Below are 17,233 nucleotides of genomic sequence, written 5' to 3'. Positions count from 1 at the left end.
GTGATAAGAAGAGGATGGGGCACTCGAAAATGCGACAAAATGACTCGATCTCGTGATGGTAGTCGGAGCAATTGTTCGATCTTGACATCAATCGATTAAATTAAGATAGAGCTAAAGGTCGGACGAGACTAGCTTAGCTTAGTAAGCCTCAGGTAACTTCTCCAAGCCCTGTAAATCGGTTTTACAATTTTGCGGATTTTGCCGATGCATGCGGGATTTGTTTTTGTTCTGACATCTTTCTACTAAAGTTACCACAATCTAAATTATCGTTTAGTTCAATGGGTTTTTGATAAAAAATTAAAAATCCTGAGACTTGTCTATTTTGCCGGCAATCCTGCTCTCCCAAACATAATTTGATTCCCGAAGGTTGTGACCGAATAGGATTAATAAGAATAGGGTGCTGATTTTAGGTATTGAGAAGTCGAGGTTTATTTCCGTTACATAATTTGTGATATTGTTTTAGTTCGTAATTCGTCTTTGCAGATTTAGTTTTCAAATTTGAACTAAAATCACGGCAAGAATTAGGAGGGAGTGAGCAACAAGATTCAGTTTCTGCACATTACTGTACGTTCGTAACTCGTTTGTGTTGATTCCTTTTGTTTTCCCCTCCACAAATGTCAGTGCTATCGAATCCTTATCCACCTGAGCCACGCGTGAGAGCATAGCTATCGGCTATCGCCCACTGCTAGTATACGCGTACAAATACACCACAGCGACTGGTTCAGATACGCCGCATCTCGTGACGGAATATGTACGCACCGAGCGCCAAGGCAGCCGTTTTCACGCCGAGAGCGGGCCTCTTTCTGTGCGTTGCGCGCGACCATTTGTTTGGCGTCCGATATTATTTTACCCGGTCGTATGATGTAGCAACGAGAGGTGGTTCTCGCATGGAAGTATGAAACTCGTCTTCTGGCTTCTACACGCAGTGTGGCATGATTGCGCAGGTGAAGCACGTTTTCATCATACGTGTATTTACCGGTTACCGCAGAACTGCCACAAATAACTTTTTTTCTTGACGGGTTGCCAGTTTGCCACAAATAACTCTGTTCCTTCCGAGAGCACGAGTCTACTCTAAACTCTCTTTTTTTAGTGGATAGACTCTTTTTTTTTAGCGAAGTCTACTCTATACTCTAGAGACAGCGCTTCGCCGCATGAGTCATGGGTCAGTTTTCTCAGCCCAGCCTGCGTAACAGGAGGCCTCGTCTAGAGCGATCGGGCTCCGTGTTTCCTAGCCCAACGTGACCTCTGTCTGGCGCGCTGACTAAAGGGCCAAAAAAAAAAGACTAACGGGCCGAAGAGATTCTTGCCTTTCTGGATAAACGGCCCAGCAAACTTAATCTTCTCCGGCCGTGGCACTGGCCACTGGGAAGTGGGAACACCCCCGCACTCGGCTGCTAGCCGTCTTCGTGGTCAAAACGGAGAAGCACCGGAATCGATTCCTCGAACAACCCTTTTCTTCTCGAGGCAAGTACGTATGCACCATTAACAAAGTTTCGAGTCAGCGCCTCAGCGGGAACCATTGATCGACAGAAAATCTGGTTGGAGCTCAGAGATGGTGGGAGACATTGACTTGGACGAGCATGTGTACGAGTATGGCTGTACCGCGCGCAATGAAGCATTATTATAATACTCCACCCGTCTCTGAATTTTAAGAGGTAGCATAATTTTATCATAAGTCAAACTTTTTGAAATTTGGTCAAGTTTATAGAAAAAAAAACTGACATCTACACTGTCAAATCAAGGACCTGAATTCATCACAAAATATTTTCGTGTTGTGCTGATTTGATATAATAGATGTTAATATCTTGACTTTTTAAATTTCCTTTATAAAAAAGATTTGTGTATTTATATTTTAGTGCAGGCGGAGTGCCGGCAGGTTTATCCGCTCTGAACAAAGGTTATTCACAATACATCATCTCTTAGTACATGGTCTAAACTCGAAGACGTTATGAAACATGGTTAGATTTGTGGAATAGTTTCACGTAAAGATTATTATTTAAAAAAATTTGTCTTAAGGTTATTTTTGTCGTTTCAGTATCATGTATGAGGTGCTGCCACCCAATACATTATGTCACATAGACTAATATTTGTTACAGTATAATAGACCGTACTTTTATTAAGATCTTGGATTGTTTGAATGATGATTGTGAGAGCTAACGTATTGAGTTGCGCTTGTTGGAGTATTGGAATTGGAAGAGGGAGAAGAAAACGCAATTATGGAGTACTACTACTACTAATAGTCGGTTTACACTTCACTCTGTTTCGCTACTGCCTTGCCTGGTCAGCGAAGAACCGAGTTGCTGAACGAATGTAAAAGCGAAAAAAAAAACCTGCGAAATGGAAAGATTTTTTTTTTGCGAGGAATCAGGAGTGTTTTATTGATAAAAAAAAGTTCAGAATTACAATCTAAAGCGAGAAGCTCATCGATACAAGGGCGGCGACTCAAGTCTCGACACCTGAGACTCTACACCAGTACACCGCTCTTGGCTAATTGAGCAAATATCATGTGGCTCTCCTAGGATTCGAGACTTCGGGAGTGTGGGCTGCAACACAGATATTCGTCCAGGTGAATTGGTTCCTAGCAAAGCATGGTCAAGCAGCTCCCAGTCGTGTGACCCATACCCATCCGTTGCCTAGGAAGAAGCGAAGAGGAAAACTCAGCAACTTTGTCGTGAACAGAAGAAGAAGGCGCGAGAGGGCCCCATGGCGCGCACCCGGCACGCCATTGACACCTTCTTAAAGAGCGTCCACGTTAAGCGAAAGCGGCCGGAAGCAGATCGAATCCAACAACTTTTGACCCGACTTTCCTTCCACGAGGACCGGCCGTTTCTCCTTGATTTCTTTCGGCACGCACGTCGAAAGCAGATCTCAAGCACGTACGCACGCACGCACGAACCGACCCAGCGAGTCAGAATTCGAACCCATCCCAGTTCCCAAATCCAGTCCTTGTTCTCAGTTCTCTATTTCTAAAATTTACAATTCCTGGCCCTTTCGACGTCCAAATCCCCGAAGAAAAGAAAAAAGAATTGGCTGGCAGGCTGGACTGGAAGGAGACGGAAAATGTACGAAACACCACCAAGGAACCTGCTGCGCGTGCGCTGCTGGGCACTGCATGCAGCGATTGCCTCGATGCCTGAAGAAACAAGCTAGGGGTCGGGTCAATTAGCGGTCGCGCGGATTTGGAACCTAGCAATCCGGTTTCAGTTTCACTTACGGTGGCGCCTGCCACTTGACTACACCTCGCTGACGCGCGAGGCGTGACACTAGCAAAATGCATGGACATGTCGGTCGGAGGCAGAGTTCATCGGGCTGCCCGTCAACGAAATTTCTTTGGAAAACATAGTTGATCGATCAAACATCGACTGCATATCCTCAAGCATAGATAAACGCCTAGGCACTGTCACTGTACGCCAATCCTCTTTTCTGTGTTGTATAGTCTGTAGATATATAAATAGGCCGCCTGCTTTGCAGTGCAGCAACGAGTGTTAATAGTGTTAGCTATAGACTATAGCAAGCAAAACACAACAAAACCGTTCTTGGCAGGACAAATTTCCCGGAAATACCCCGCGACTTGCTGTAATTTCCCCACCTAACCTCCACCGCCGCCGATCCCTACTCCTCCTCCCTCGTGTCCTCTCTCCCCTCATTTCGCCCCATCGTCTCCTCCGTTTCCGATTAAATCGCAATCCAAAACCCCACCTGGAACACGAGCCGTGCGCCCCGCCGCTCGTCTCGCCTCGCCCTCGCTTCTCCATGTCGCCGGCTGCTGGAGGCGCCGCGCCCACGCAACCGGCGGCGAGCGCCGCCGCCCTGACGCCACCGGCGATCGCGGTGCCGGAGGCCGACCGCGCGGCGCCTCCGCCTACGCAGGAGAATCTCCGGGATCCGGCCGCCCAGGTAGAGGGCGCCGATCCAGGCAATGCGGCGGTGAGGAAGACGGCGTGGAACGTGCCGCCGCCGCCGCCCCCCGCAGCCACCGGCGGCATCATCGGCGGCGACGAGTCGTGGCCGGCGCTAGCCGATTCGGCGGCGCGCGCGTGGCCCAAGTCGGCATCGTCGGACTCCCTCAAGTCCCTCTCCGATGGCTCCGCCCCGTCCCTACCGGTACTAAATCTCGCGATCATGTCCATTTATCGCTATGCTAATGCATCTACAAGTGATTCTCCGTTGTTTAGTTTTTCCAGCACCATCTGACGTTTTTTTGTGTGTGATGAATCTGTTGATGTGATCAGGAGGAATTAATTGTGCCAGTAGTGCCATCGCAGCCGGTTTCTAATCCGATCTCAACTAACCCAAACGCTGCCTCCACCTCTCCTCCCCCCAATGCCACTGCCATGGCCTCTTCACGACAGAGCGGCCGTGTAAACCAGCCAAATCTAGTTCGGCATGGTGGTGGCAACGGTGGTAACAACGGTGCTGGTAGGGGTGGAAATGGGAGCAGTCCTGGCCTCAGGACTGGTAATAATACCAGTGATCTGAACAGTGGTAGTGGTGGTGATGGTAACTGGAACGATGGAGGCCTTGGTGGAGGCAGCAACCTGAACTCTAGTGTCCTTAGTGGTGGCAGCAACCTGAACTCTAGTGTCCGTAGCGGCGGCATCAATGGCAGTGGCATGGACAGCAGTAGAAGAATGGTTGGCAATAACAACTGGAATGGGAATGGTCGTGGCGGCGGCGGTGGCAGCAGCAGCAACAACAATGGCACTGGCATTGGTAACGGAGGCAACAGAAATAATGGTAGTAGCGCCTGGAACAGTAATGCCCGAAATGGTAGTGGCATTAGCAATGGCTTTGGCGGTCGTGGTGGCCGGAATCGCCGTGATCACGAGAGAGGGGGTAGTTTTCCCCATAGGAATTATTCCCGAGCACTGCCAGTGCCGCCACAACAGCAGCAACCAGGCTACCAGCCTGGTCCATTTCACCGACCACCGCCGCCACCATCTGCTGCACATTTTATTGTGTCACAACCTTTTATGCCATATGTTCCACCTTTTGCTTACCCTGGTGAGCCAATTCATCCTCTCATTCTTTGGAATAACCTCTCATCTCTTTATTATAACGTGGTTATTGTGGCAATGTGCGGCAGATATGCAAGGCTATCCTTTCTATATCACACCAGTTGAGCAGCAGTTCCAGAACATGCATCTTGTCCGACAGCCAATGCAACCTTTAGGGTTTCAGCAAGATCAGCTAAGTCTCCAAAATGATATTCGCCATCAGATTGAGCACTATTTTAGGTAGTGAATCTACTTGATATTTCTTTGGGTGTTATAGCTATTTTTTTTTCTGCTAATTGTTTGTTTCACATCTTCTGTTGTCAGCACTAATAATCTTTGCCACGACACATACTTGAGGAGACATATGGATGATCTAGGATGGGTGCCTATTGACCTAATCGCTGGATTCCCTATGGTTCGTTTTTTATTCCTTCTTTCATTTCAAAACCAGGATGTAGAGTTTTTGTTATTCTAGTTTCCTTTGGAACTCTGAACGCTTGTGTGGTATCTCTGCTGACTTTATTTTGATATAGATAACTTATGTCGCATGACCAGAACTTGAAAAGTTTACTTGCTTTGCTATATTCTGGTATACCAGAAGTTTGCTTCATAAATGGCTGCATTCAAACTGCCGTTACCTGACGGCATTTCTGAATATTTCAAGACGTACCTACTAGAGAGGTGGTTCTCAATGTTCACAAAAAGTGTGGTAAAATTATTAAATGAGGATAGTTACATTTTTATGGGGCAAGGCACTAGCAGATGTGTACTTGCAAATTGCAAATATTGCTAGTATGTTATAATTCTTAGTATAAGGTGCATGGTAGGAATTTCATGTATTGTAACATTTGAAATTTCAAGGAAATTTGTGTAATAATATACTCTTTTGTGTCTGTTTTGCTTTTCTGGTAGAGTGGCATGTGTTTACTGCATTGCCTTAAAGTCAATTAAATGCTTCTGGAAGGAATATTGTAGGATTTAAATATGTCTAGTTTTTAACTTTGACATGAGAATCTGTGAAAAAATGTAGACACTAAGAATGTGAGGTTGATTGGTGTGCCGTTAGTGGTTACCTTCTTTCTTGATTTTAATTTAAGCTAGTTTTGTGAAGTATTGTTAGCAGCTACAGCTGCATTTGACTAATGATTTCTTTATACTCCAAATTGGTATGGTAATGCATATTAGTACAATCAGTATGTCCTGCAGTGGCGACCTCTGTCGTTAAGAGGTCAAATAGCCAAATTGGCATGGTGATGCAAATTAGTGCAATCAGTTAAACTTCTGTGGCGACCTCTGTGGTTAAGAGTTATGTCAGGCCCTGCATCTGTTCTTCTGTCATTCTTCAGTTCAGCTGTTGATTCTTCAGTCATCAAGCGAACCGGTACCGGAGCTTCTTAACCATCCATCTGCGATCGGACGGCTGTCATTCAAATTACCGCAAAGGGAATTATGTGTCCATCACCTTTTTTTTTACCGCCTAGCGGGTTGCTTTACTTTCTCCTGGCTATTTAAGCCATGTAAGAGCTGGATGCTCCTCACTTTTCATCACTGTATGCAAACCCTGGCCGCCACCGAGTGATGCTAAAAGAAAACCCAAAATACCAAAAACAATAGAAAAGCCAAAAATCCTCAAAAATTATCTCCTGTTGGTGTGGTGTTGTTCTTGATTTCCAACTTGTTCTTGTCTAAGATTAGTCTGGGCATAACAAGTTAACCTAAGTAGCTCTGCTTAGATTATTTTTGAGACTATAAGCTAAAAAGGGCGTAATACCTGATAGTAAGTACTTAGCTGTGGAGGGGTAATACCAGATAGTATAGTGATATCCCTAGACTATCTTTGCAATGTTCTCTTGAATTATTCTTAGTATTTTTGCAAAACATCGTATTGTATTTTTTATTCATTTGTACAAATTCCAGTTTTCCTTTATAAGATGCGTTATGTTGGCAGATTATAGGATTACTTAGAGTGCATTCAGCACTTAGGTGTTCTCCCAGGTTGCCATGTTGCATGTAAACATCCAGCGATCCATGCAGCACTAGTATTTAATCCTCCATTATTTTGAAAATAAACTCATAAAACAATGGACGATTACCTTGACTTGCAACTGTTATTGTATTCTTATATTTCTGATCTCATTTTACTTTGCCATTATGATTTAGATCAATAAATATCACTATATGTAAGGATCTGGGTGTGTTCTTGTAACAACGCTATTCACCTGAACTTGTGTTTTATTTCGTAGTTGACCAGGTTCACAGTGTTGGGGATAGATACCAACTATATACTAGATTCTATCCGAGGCTCTGAGATGTTGGAAGTGCAGGTTCGCAGTACCCACCTGCAACACTGGCTTTACATTTTATCTTTCCACTCTTGTGACTATTAAGACACATTTGCATGTTTTACTGCCCTGGTGTTTTAACAGGGAAATAATGTCAGGAGACGCAATGATTGGGCAGACTGGCTACTTCACCTCCCACCTGCAAATCAGGTTGGCTCCACCCCACCCGACCACACACAATGGCCTAACTTATGTTTTTTTACCCAAATACAATCTTTTTTATAGACTCGGTACTAACTATAGTATTTCTTCAGCTCCAGTGAAGAACAAGATGACGGAGCACGGCTGCTTGCTATGGCCAAGTGATTAGAAGGGATAGTCCATTTGATCAAGGGCGGGATATCTCGTGATAGATGGATCATGTATGTACAGCGGATCACCTTTCCAGAGTCGGAAGATTTTGTTTGTCTTGGACAGACATGATGGCTGCACTTAAAAGCACATTAAAGGGCATTAAGCGGGCAAACATACCAATAATAGGAAATAAATTCCAGAATTACAGATCCATTTTCTTTTATCTGTATAGTTTTATCTTATGAGAAATGATCCTCGTCTCCTCATCATGGATGATGCCCTGTTTGACTGATATAGATGTCACAAGGGGTTTATGGATTACCCTGGATTATGGATGTTTTATGGGGTTTATCTTCGGATTACCCCCTCATTTTTGGGAGCGTTCTGTCAGGGCTCAGTACAGTGGGAGATTACCCTTATTGTTGGATGCTGTCAGGATAATTATGTACATTATTCTTTCGTTTCATCTGAAGCTCCCAAGGTTGTGCGTATGCAAACAAGAAATCTGAATGTTCTCTACATCGGGGAATACCTGGCAATGTCAATTTTGTACCCTCTGTCTGTATGGGCTTGTTTGGGCAAAGTAGTGAGTGAATTTTATGAGAAAATAGTACGTCCGGAAATCCCTGCGTCGGCCATCGCAGCCTCGCAGGGTTTGTCTGAACCTTTATATGGGCCTGTTTGAGGCTAACGTTTAGTCTGTCGTGGCCGGATTGTGATGCGCTAATTTATTGTGTACTTTACTCTCAAAAAAAATTATTGTGTATTTTATTGTGGAAGGTTACACATGAAAGCAGGAAAAACAAAAGTTTTGCCAAACATAAAATAGGCAAAAGTTATTTAGCAAGGAAGCAGTTAAAGGCAGGCACATATATAAAACCATACTTTTTGCGCAAATTGTACAAACTCCATATAAACAATGTTTAGAAGTTTCAGAAAATTCGTACAAAGCTACATTATGTTGGAGTTGTGATGTTCTACAAACCTGCAAAATTTCAAGTTGGAACTCAATTGCATTTGGAAGAAGAAAAATGAGAAATGTGCAAATGAAAAGTGTTAAGCAGTGATGAACTACTATTCATGATAAATTTGTTTTTTTTTTCGCTGCTGCCAAACACAATGTACTTTGGACTTGAAATTTTACACATATAAAAAAAACCATCACTTCTTTAACATGTGTGATGTTTTGAAAATTTTCTGAACTTTTTACGATGGTTTTCACGGAGCTTTCACCATAGAGGTCGTTTTCACCGAATACGCCGCCTTTTATACAGTAGTTCAAGCAAAGGGCTTAAATTTTAGTCAACAGTATAAGAACCGTTGAATTAGTACCTGAGGACACCATCCGTACACTCTTCCCCACTGTTCATTCTGAATTTTAAAGCAAAAGATAGAGCTCACGGTTAAGCAATCGACTAATCCCTAACTAAAAATCAAGCGACTTAAAGTTAGCAAACTCGTTTCATATATTCTTGCCGGCTTGAAAGGGCTTGAAAACCCTGCAATTTTGTGTAGCTTCTCTTCTTCACCAAGTTATCTCTCACTATTGACACAAACTAGCATGGTGGCCTGCGCGAAATGCGCGGGCTACACCATGATGATCGTTTTTTATTATTATTTTTGTACGTATGCTGAAAACTTTTTCATTTTGTATATCTTTTGATTTTCTGTCATACCGGTATACTCCTTCTTGTCGGGTTTATTAGGCCCGCACGGGATTTTATAAGAGACTTTGACGAAACATTACTTGGTAGTACGACGATATTGCGACACAAAAGAGATATCGTTGTATTCCTATTGGAAAATTCAATCAATAATATAATGTTTATATACCTACATTTTTTTTATAGTTGTTCATCAAAGTTTGGCACAAAATTCAATGCATGTTTTATAAATCCGGACGGAGGGAGTATAATTCATTGATATTAGATTTTCTCCGATACATATCTGGCCATCGTATTTTTAATTCTGAAATCCAAGACATGCGATTTGTATACCTAAGGGCTTCAACGGCGTGCCAAAAGCCAAATTTGTCACATAGGTCCAATTTGACATTGATGCTAAATTTTAGTTTTCCTAAGTGCAGATGATGCCAAACTTGCACATAGATGGGACCCACAAAAGAATGACTTAATTACTCATTTCTCTTACCTCTTCTTCTTCCTCATCCTCACTTTCTCATCAATCCTCGGACCCCACCTCCACCATCGCCCTACTGCATCACCTCCGCTCGCGGCCCTACACCTCCTCCGCTCCTCCGCCGTACGCCCTCTGCACCACCTCCGCCCCTCCTGCGCACACCCTGCATCGCCTCCGTTGGTGCCCCTACGCCGCGCTCGCCCCCACAACGCCTCCGCTCCTCCGTGCGCACCCCTGCACTACCTCCCCTTGTGCCTCGCGCCACGGTGGAGGCTCTAAGTGATATAGTTCCGTACCTAAATTGTGAAATTCCTCCCGTGAGCCTCTCATTCCCTAAATCCCCTAGGAGGCCCTGCCACAGCACTCCCACCCTTATATGTCGCTCCATTGTTGCTCTGCTTGGCGCCTCCCGCCACTGCTTCCTGTTGTTAGATTGGGCTCAATGTTTCTTTTTAGAGGTTCACCCAAACGTAACATAAAACGAACAATTTGTAGGACTCCTAGATCTCATGACTAACAGATAGAAATAATTGGGGTGATGTGGATCAACGTGGAGGCTCCCCCGGTACCTCTCATATTGCCTGTAGGACTCATATATCTCATACCTAACAGTTGGAAATAATTGGGGTGACCCGCGCAGATTGCACGGCTAGACTTGTATAACGAAACATTTGATTTCTTATATATTTTACTTAACCAAAATATGTATAGGTTTTTTTTTGTTTTTCGTGAAGACAAATCTTCTAAGATGATAAGATGGAATATTATATTGCAGATTAGGTTGTCATTATATATTTTTATCAACATATTTGTATTTTATTAACATTATCTGCAATATAAAATTGTTGAGCTTGAATAAGGTACTTATGTGTTTGCTACATTTTACTTTGCGCGATATTATTTTATATAATTTTAAAATTTTCTTTTAGACATCGACCAGAAACTTATATATTTTTAATATTTAATTATTGTTTTGGACGGTTGATGCACCAAAGCATTCCTTGCAAGCGGCACGCGACGCAGCGAGCAAGAGGTGGCTTCCGACGGTGGCTGATAGAGCGTTGTGGCGGCCGTGGATCACGGTAGCAGGGACCTGATGGCGTCTCGATGATGACGGATCATAACAGCAGCGGCCGATGGCGCTGGGGCGGCTGATCACAGCATCGGCGGTGCGGTCACGCGGTGCTCTAGGCGCGCGCGTGCAAGATGCAAGGCCACCGTGCGGCGATGCTGCAACACTTGCATGGGCCGTCCGTGCAGAGATAAAGATTAGATCACTAATTACCACCGAACTCTTAGATGGCACTTCGTTAAATCGTCAATTACCACCGAATGTAAAAAATCCAGTTAATAATGACATGACACCAAAAATGCGTAAGACTTTGATGTAGTATTAATTTGTTTGATCTCGATAATTGCTGCAACACAATCTTGTTCACGCGTATCCGTAGACATTTTTCATCATGGACGTGGCCTCGACGATTCCCTTCCAAAGCTTGGCCTACCTCGTCACCGGTAAAGGCATGCGGCGGATGTTCCAGTAGCGAGCGTGGCGGCTCTAGTGAAGACACGCGTTGCGAACTTTATGGAAAATAAATGTGACATGTAAGAGTTCGTTTTGGTTAAAAAGATCCGTCCGTCATCTGGTTGCTTCACATTAGCAAATATACATGTCACGTATATGTAACGCACGATTTGAAAGAAAATTTATGTGTCACGTAGATCTCACGGTCGTGTTTCAATAACTCTCAGATCCAACTATCAGAATAATTGAGGTGATATGGATCAACGTGGGGCCTCACTCGGTATCCCTCATATTGTTTTTAGTATATAACCAGTTCGTAGCCCAAGCGACATATCGTTCTCATTAAATTTTAACCGTTAAATAGAAGATCCGATGGCCAATATAATTCAAGTGATGTGAATCAACGTGGCGTCTCCCTGCTATGAATCGAGTGGCCGCTCCGAGAGGAGGATGCTGGGATAGAAGAGCAGCGGGCAGGTGGGGCGGGCCGGACACAAAGGCAAACGCGAGTAGTCACAACACAGGACGGGTGGAGTGGAGCTCGGGGGAGAAGGCTTGGAGCTGCCAGCGAGAGTTTCGGACGATGCCCTGCATGCAAATCGGGTGCCCATGACGGCGGTAGAGGAGGCCGAGAGGTTCAACGGCCTTGGAGGCTCGATCCTGGGAGGCGGAGGTAGTTTCTATCAACTTTTGTTGGTACCAAAATCAAGGTCTGCGGTTTTCAGATGCTATAAATAAACAGTCAGATGTTTTGCTTTTTTAATGATTTTCTAGTAGCTTTACATTTTTTATGGTTGTTCGTTCCATCATTTTCTTTTGTGTTCGTCTACCGGTTGATCTTAAAATCACTTAACAGAGGAGGTTCAAGGACAAATGGACCACACTTCCCCTGATTGTAACGTTCACGTGTACGTTTGCTTTTACTTCTCTCTAATCTATGCATACTCTGCTGCATTTATTCTCGTTTTGTGCACCTGCATACGTGATACGTGTAATCTGTAATCTATTCACCCCTATGGTCCTGGACATGAGAGAAGATAGAACTGAACGAATGGAGCGGTACGCGGTTTGTGGGATTAAATCGTGGCTAGGCCCTCTCTCTCACTTGATACATACCGTACAGCGTCTGGACTCTGGACTTTAGGAGACAGGAGCGTCACGTGACGCGTTAGACTTCGTTAAGGTTAGATGCGAGAGTTCGTTAACACTAAAAGGATACGTGACTCAGTCTGGTTGCTTCACGTTCTAATTACAGGGTTTAAAAGCAAATTTATGTGTCATGTAAATCTAAAGGTTGTGTTTCAACAACTCTTAAATCCAACGATCAGATTAATTGTGGTGATGTGGATTAACATGAGGCCTCCCCTCGTTACCCATCGTATTGCTTTTAGTATATAATAGATCTGAAAGGTGGCTAGATCAGTTTTGTGCGAGAGGCAATTGCATGGCAGATACATGAAATTGAAATGTATGTTCACTTTAGTCGACCATCAAATCCAAAAGAAAAACTGATTACAATGAACATAGGTGCCAAGTTCATGGGACATGGCTTTCTTGTTCTACGGGCTATCTTCGGTCCGTGCTCCTAGATGACATGTCAGCCATTGGTACGGGGCACAAAGCATTAGCAAGAGGCCACTTAACATAGCAACATAACAACGATCATGTGACCAGTTCTCAGCTGGTAGATTGGCAAGATTGTGCCCTGCACACAGAGCTAGGTGCCATTATTCCATGCATCACAACGTCCAAATAGGGTGTTCTTCCCCGACTCCGACCGCCTACCTCGGTCTTTGTTATCATTGAGCTCTAACTTGACTTTTTCCATGTGTTCATCCTTCTCTATGCTGTCGTCATTTTCCCTCAATAAGCTTGATGGTCCCACCGTGTTTAGCTTGGCCTCGATATGGAATCCTCGCCGCTGGCCGTCATTGTACCAATGCCAAAAATGAACGACCCCCTTTAAACATATCCATGTCACTCTCGCTGCTTTTAGTTGTCGTCTTGCCAACCTCTTTGGCTGCTACCTCACTGGTGTGCCCAACCCCTGGCCCATCCTCTTCCATGTTTTCTGCATCTCTTTGTTTCTCTCCGCGTGGAGTCGGATTTATCTACAGTACACAGATGATGAGCAAGAAAGCGTCGGACTTCATTCTCTCTTTCCTTGAAAAAGAGAGAGGATAAAACTTTGTTTCCTTGAAGAGTATTGAAAGGATTTGTAAAACGTCGAATGAGTTGTTTGGATACAAGGGACAATCTTTAGATATCACCTACAAAACACCTCATTTTTTTATCAATTAAAATCTGGAGAGCATTGAGAACCGAAGACGGTACGCTGCAGCCGGGACGACGCACGTACGCGCGCGACGGCGTACCAATCAGGCACAGGCAAAAAATGTCACTTTGAGCAGCGGCGAAGGCATGGCCTTTGCTGCACACAGGGGCCGCAGGCGGAGCCACGGAGAGAGCGAGCGCACGTGCCAGGCGACCGTCAAACCCCGCCGCGCCTTTGGGGCAGCCAGGGTACGGTACGACGCCGCCCCGGCGTTGGACACGTGAAATATTCCTGCCTTCTCTTTTCCGCTGGCCGCTGCCAATTGCCGTGGCGCCCAGCACCAGCTGAGCTGACCAGGCTGACCGTGAGCGAGGGGAACCGCGCCGTCGTTCAGTCGTTCTACGCGCGCATATTGCCATGGCGCACCAACCTGCCGAGCCTTGGAAATGATCTTTTCCGGTGGTGGGCCGAGGTATTTAGCTACGTACGGGCCTTGACTAATCAGACCTAACCTGGCCGTTCAAGTTAAAAGCGTACGCTCGGCGGCTTGAGGGTGAAGCCCGCGTGATCTCAGCAGCTGTCCCTACCTGTACAAATATAAATCTATTTTAAACGTGTTGAAGAAAGCATCTCGTTCTCTTTGCACATTAACCGGGGATAAGCGAGCGAGACTGAGTTTGGCATCGTGGTAGATTCAGATTATCCGGTTTTGTTTATAAGTTTATGACTACTTTAAAGCCACGTTTGGAACAAAGGTTTTTCATAGAAATTTTACATGAAAAGAATTCTGCAGGAAATTTTTCTATAATGCCATTTGAATTGTAGTATTGGTACTAAGAATTTTTATAGTAAGGCTCGAAACTCATGTTTTCATTTCCTTTGAGAACTCCAATGCAATGCAACATGTGTCTGTATCTCTTCTCTCCTCTTTCATGTGATCTTTCTTTTCCGTAAAATCCAAACAGCCTATTGTACAATTCCTGTATTTCAGATTCTTGTAGGAATTCACAAAACATGACATCCAATGCCTGCAATTTTCTTATTCCTCTGTTTTTCATATCCTGTGTTTCAAACGGTGTTAATGTTTGTCTAACAAACCTTTCTCTGATTCCATAACGTTATTAAATTTAAGCTTAGCGCATCATTGTTCTGTAACAGTGTAACTCAGCATAGCACAAATTTCTAGGCTAGATTTGTTTTGGCAATCATTGCACGTACATACTTAGGCCCCTGTTCATCCACTCAAGCAAGCACTTGCCAAACAGCGCTGCTATGCGTATGACAGATTTTGTACGATTTGCTTACGATTCGAACTTGCATGTGAAGAGAAAAGAAGGCATGGCTCCACAAGCGTGAGAGTAAGCTCACCTAATCTTAAGCAAATCGCCAAATCGTACAAAGAACATCATGCACAAAGCAGCTTTGTTTGCGAAACATTTTCTTCCGACATTACCATGCCAAAGCTCGGAGACATGATTTTTTTTTTTGATAAAACTCTCGCGTTGCTATGCCAGGCCATCTTTATAATACAGTACTAGATCACGATAGTAAGTGTTGCTATATCTGAATTTTAGGTTTTGAACGAAATGATAAATTTGACATAAATATATGGAGGCATGGAACCTGAAAGATCAATTAAATAAGGTGAGATATCAATTTTGTTAGTATAGGACTTAAGTATTGTTAATAGAGAAAAGTATGAATCTAACTGTTTTGAACATATTTGGGCTTACGGTAAGTGGTAGGTTCATAACATTTTCGTCGGTCTATTTCTCCTTATAAGCCTAGAATGTGAAAGTAGGCACACGAGTTTGGTGCTTTGTTATATATAAAAGAGATGGATATTATCTGTCGTGCTTAGCCCAACAAGATGCAACTGATCAATAGATTGATTTCAAGTTCCTCGGGGAGGATAACTTGATCCACTAGTGCCTAACAAAGTTTTTAGTTTTTGTATTAATGGCAGTCCTTTTAGGACACAATTCTTCTGTTTTATATAATCCTTGTAAGTTTTCTAAGTATACTTTGCATTTAGATTTCTAAAACCTAATCATTTTAATATTTTTTCTCAGAGCGGACAGTTTTAACGCTACCATCCTATTGGACGAGTAAAGGTAGACTCGGGTAGAAATTGAAGAAAAGTTAAATGTGTCGTACAATTCATTGCATAAAAATTTGAAAAAAGGACTAAATAACACTTCATTTCGTTCTTAAAAGGTCTGCTTGGACAAATAAAAAGAGTAGACCAGTTGGCGGAGAACGGTATAACCAACGGACGAACAGGAACGACTCAAACGTGGAACGGGACGGCTCGGGATGACACCTTCATTAGCTTAGACAATTGTAAAGTACATCGTCCCCAGCAGAGGGGTACCGTAGATAATACACTTGCACAGGATCATCTCCAGGGGAGGGATCAGGCCAAAGCAGGGGAGAAAATTACGGCTTTGACGCATCATCAATCGTGCGTGCTCTTTCGTACGGCCATACGCTAACTGGTCAAGTTTCTTTATTCACGGATTCCTCCTCCCTAAGCTAAGACCGGGCACACTCCACCGTTAACTCATCCACCTGTGATAGACTAGGCACTAAAGCATAGTACTACTTGTCTACTGTAGGAGTATTATTTTTGTGCGCTCCGACCTCTCAAGTGTCGGAACAAAAGAGATCACTGGCCGAGAATCCACACGGAGACGTGACAACAATCCTGGATACCCAGGCCCGCCTCATAAAGAATCCATCCTCCCTTTTGTTTTTTTGAAGGCACAAAGCATCTGTCCATTTTTGGGTTTTATTTTTTTGAGAATCTGTCCTTGGAGATCAGGGACGCAAAATGTATTGTGGGCCATGGAGGGGGTGTGGGGCCCCACACGCACATCGACGAGTAATGGAGACTTGTGCCTGGCTGGTCCTGGTGTAACCATCGTGATTAATTACACCCATATTTTTTTTGACAGCACACCCATTTGTTTCTGTCTACAGGGTGAGATTGGGTGCTGTGCAGATATACTGGTAGTACTAGGCCAGAAATGAGCTACCTCTGTGGATTAATTGAGCAAGTCAATCATCTCCTTGGACCAGATATTTTTTGAGCATAGTACTCCAGCGCCTGACTTGTGGGCCAAATAGATAGGCCGGTCCGCTATTGGTCCCGCCTGACAGATCCTGCGAAATGGTTTGTTGCGTGGTCTAACCTAACAGTGGCAAAAGGGCACATAGCTGGAAGATTTCCCGTGTACTACTATCCCGTTTTTGTTTTCTTTTTCCTCTGCGAGAGTTGAAAAACACTGTCCGATTATGTAACTCCGTGGTTTTGTGGGGACAATCCCTGTTTGCCTAAAAAAAATACTTCTGCTATTGGAGGCCCCCGTTGGAGAGAAGACACAGGGGACAGTTCAATTTCCTCATGAGTCTGGAAAATCCCCACGTTTCCGAAGACGGCTTAAGTTTTGATTTGAAGAAGAAAGAAAAGGGTGGACGACTTCGGGGGACTATTCGGATATAAAGATCATGTCCCACTCAGAAACCGACGTGCGAACAAAGCGCACGATGCACCTAGAGGAGACCATCATCACAAGCGCAAAGACAGCGAGAAAAGAAGAGGCAAAAATTCCCCTCATCCAGCCATCATCATCGGAGGGGATGCTAGGTGGCTTGTTCC

The 17,233-nt window shown here is 44.1% G+C and overlaps 1 protein-coding gene across 2 annotated transcripts; it reads left to right on the top strand.

Moving 5' to 3' along the window:
- The first annotated feature begins 3,582 nt into the window (after positions 1-3,582).
- LOC100842479 (la-related protein 1B) lies at positions 3,583-8,162 on the top strand. 2 transcript variants are annotated; one of them, XM_024455039.1, is made up of 8 exons: positions 3,585-3,757; positions 3,854-4,104; positions 4,233-5,004; positions 5,087-5,237; positions 5,322-5,412; positions 7,241-7,321; positions 7,424-7,489; positions 7,594-8,162. In XM_024455039.1, the coding sequence occupies exons 1-8, from the start codon at positions 3,754-3,756 to the stop codon at positions 7,600-7,602; spliced, it is 1,425 nt and encodes a 474-aa protein (XP_024310807.1). In that variant the 5' UTR covers positions 3,585-3,753; the 3' UTR covers positions 7,603-8,162. The 2 variants fall into 2 exon arrangements, with proteins under 2 accessions (XP_010238437.2, XP_024310807.1); XM_010240135.3 differs by having other exon boundaries at positions 3,583-4,104.
- Positions 8,163-17,233: the final 9,071 nt, after the last annotated feature.

Source organism: Brachypodium distachyon, chromosome 4 (genome assembly GCF_000005505.3).
Source record: "Brachypodium distachyon strain Bd21 chromosome 4, Brachypodium_distachyon_v3.0, whole genome shotgun sequence".
NCBI classification, from domain to species: domain Eukaryota; kingdom Viridiplantae; phylum Streptophyta; class Magnoliopsida; order Poales; family Poaceae; genus Brachypodium; species Brachypodium distachyon.
Note: the sequence above shows the minus strand (reverse complement) of the source record. Positions and strands in the feature narration are given on the sequence as shown.

What these genes read in the sequence shown, in the direction of transcription:
- LOC100842479 (XM_010240135.3), top strand. Translation starts at nt 3,754, where the DNA reads ATGTCGCCGGCTGCTGGAGGCGCCGCGCCCACGCAACCGGCGGCGAGC. An exon ending in TCCACCTTTTGCTTACCCTG is followed by an intron (nt 5,005 to 5,086) that starts GTGAGCCAATTC and finishes AATGTGCGGCAG; the next exon opens with ATATGCAAGGCTATCCTTTC. An exon ending in CAGATTGAGCACTATTTTAG is followed by an intron (nt 5,238 to 5,321) that starts GTAGTGAATCTA and finishes TTCTGTTGTCAG; the next exon opens with CACTAATAATCTTTGCCACG.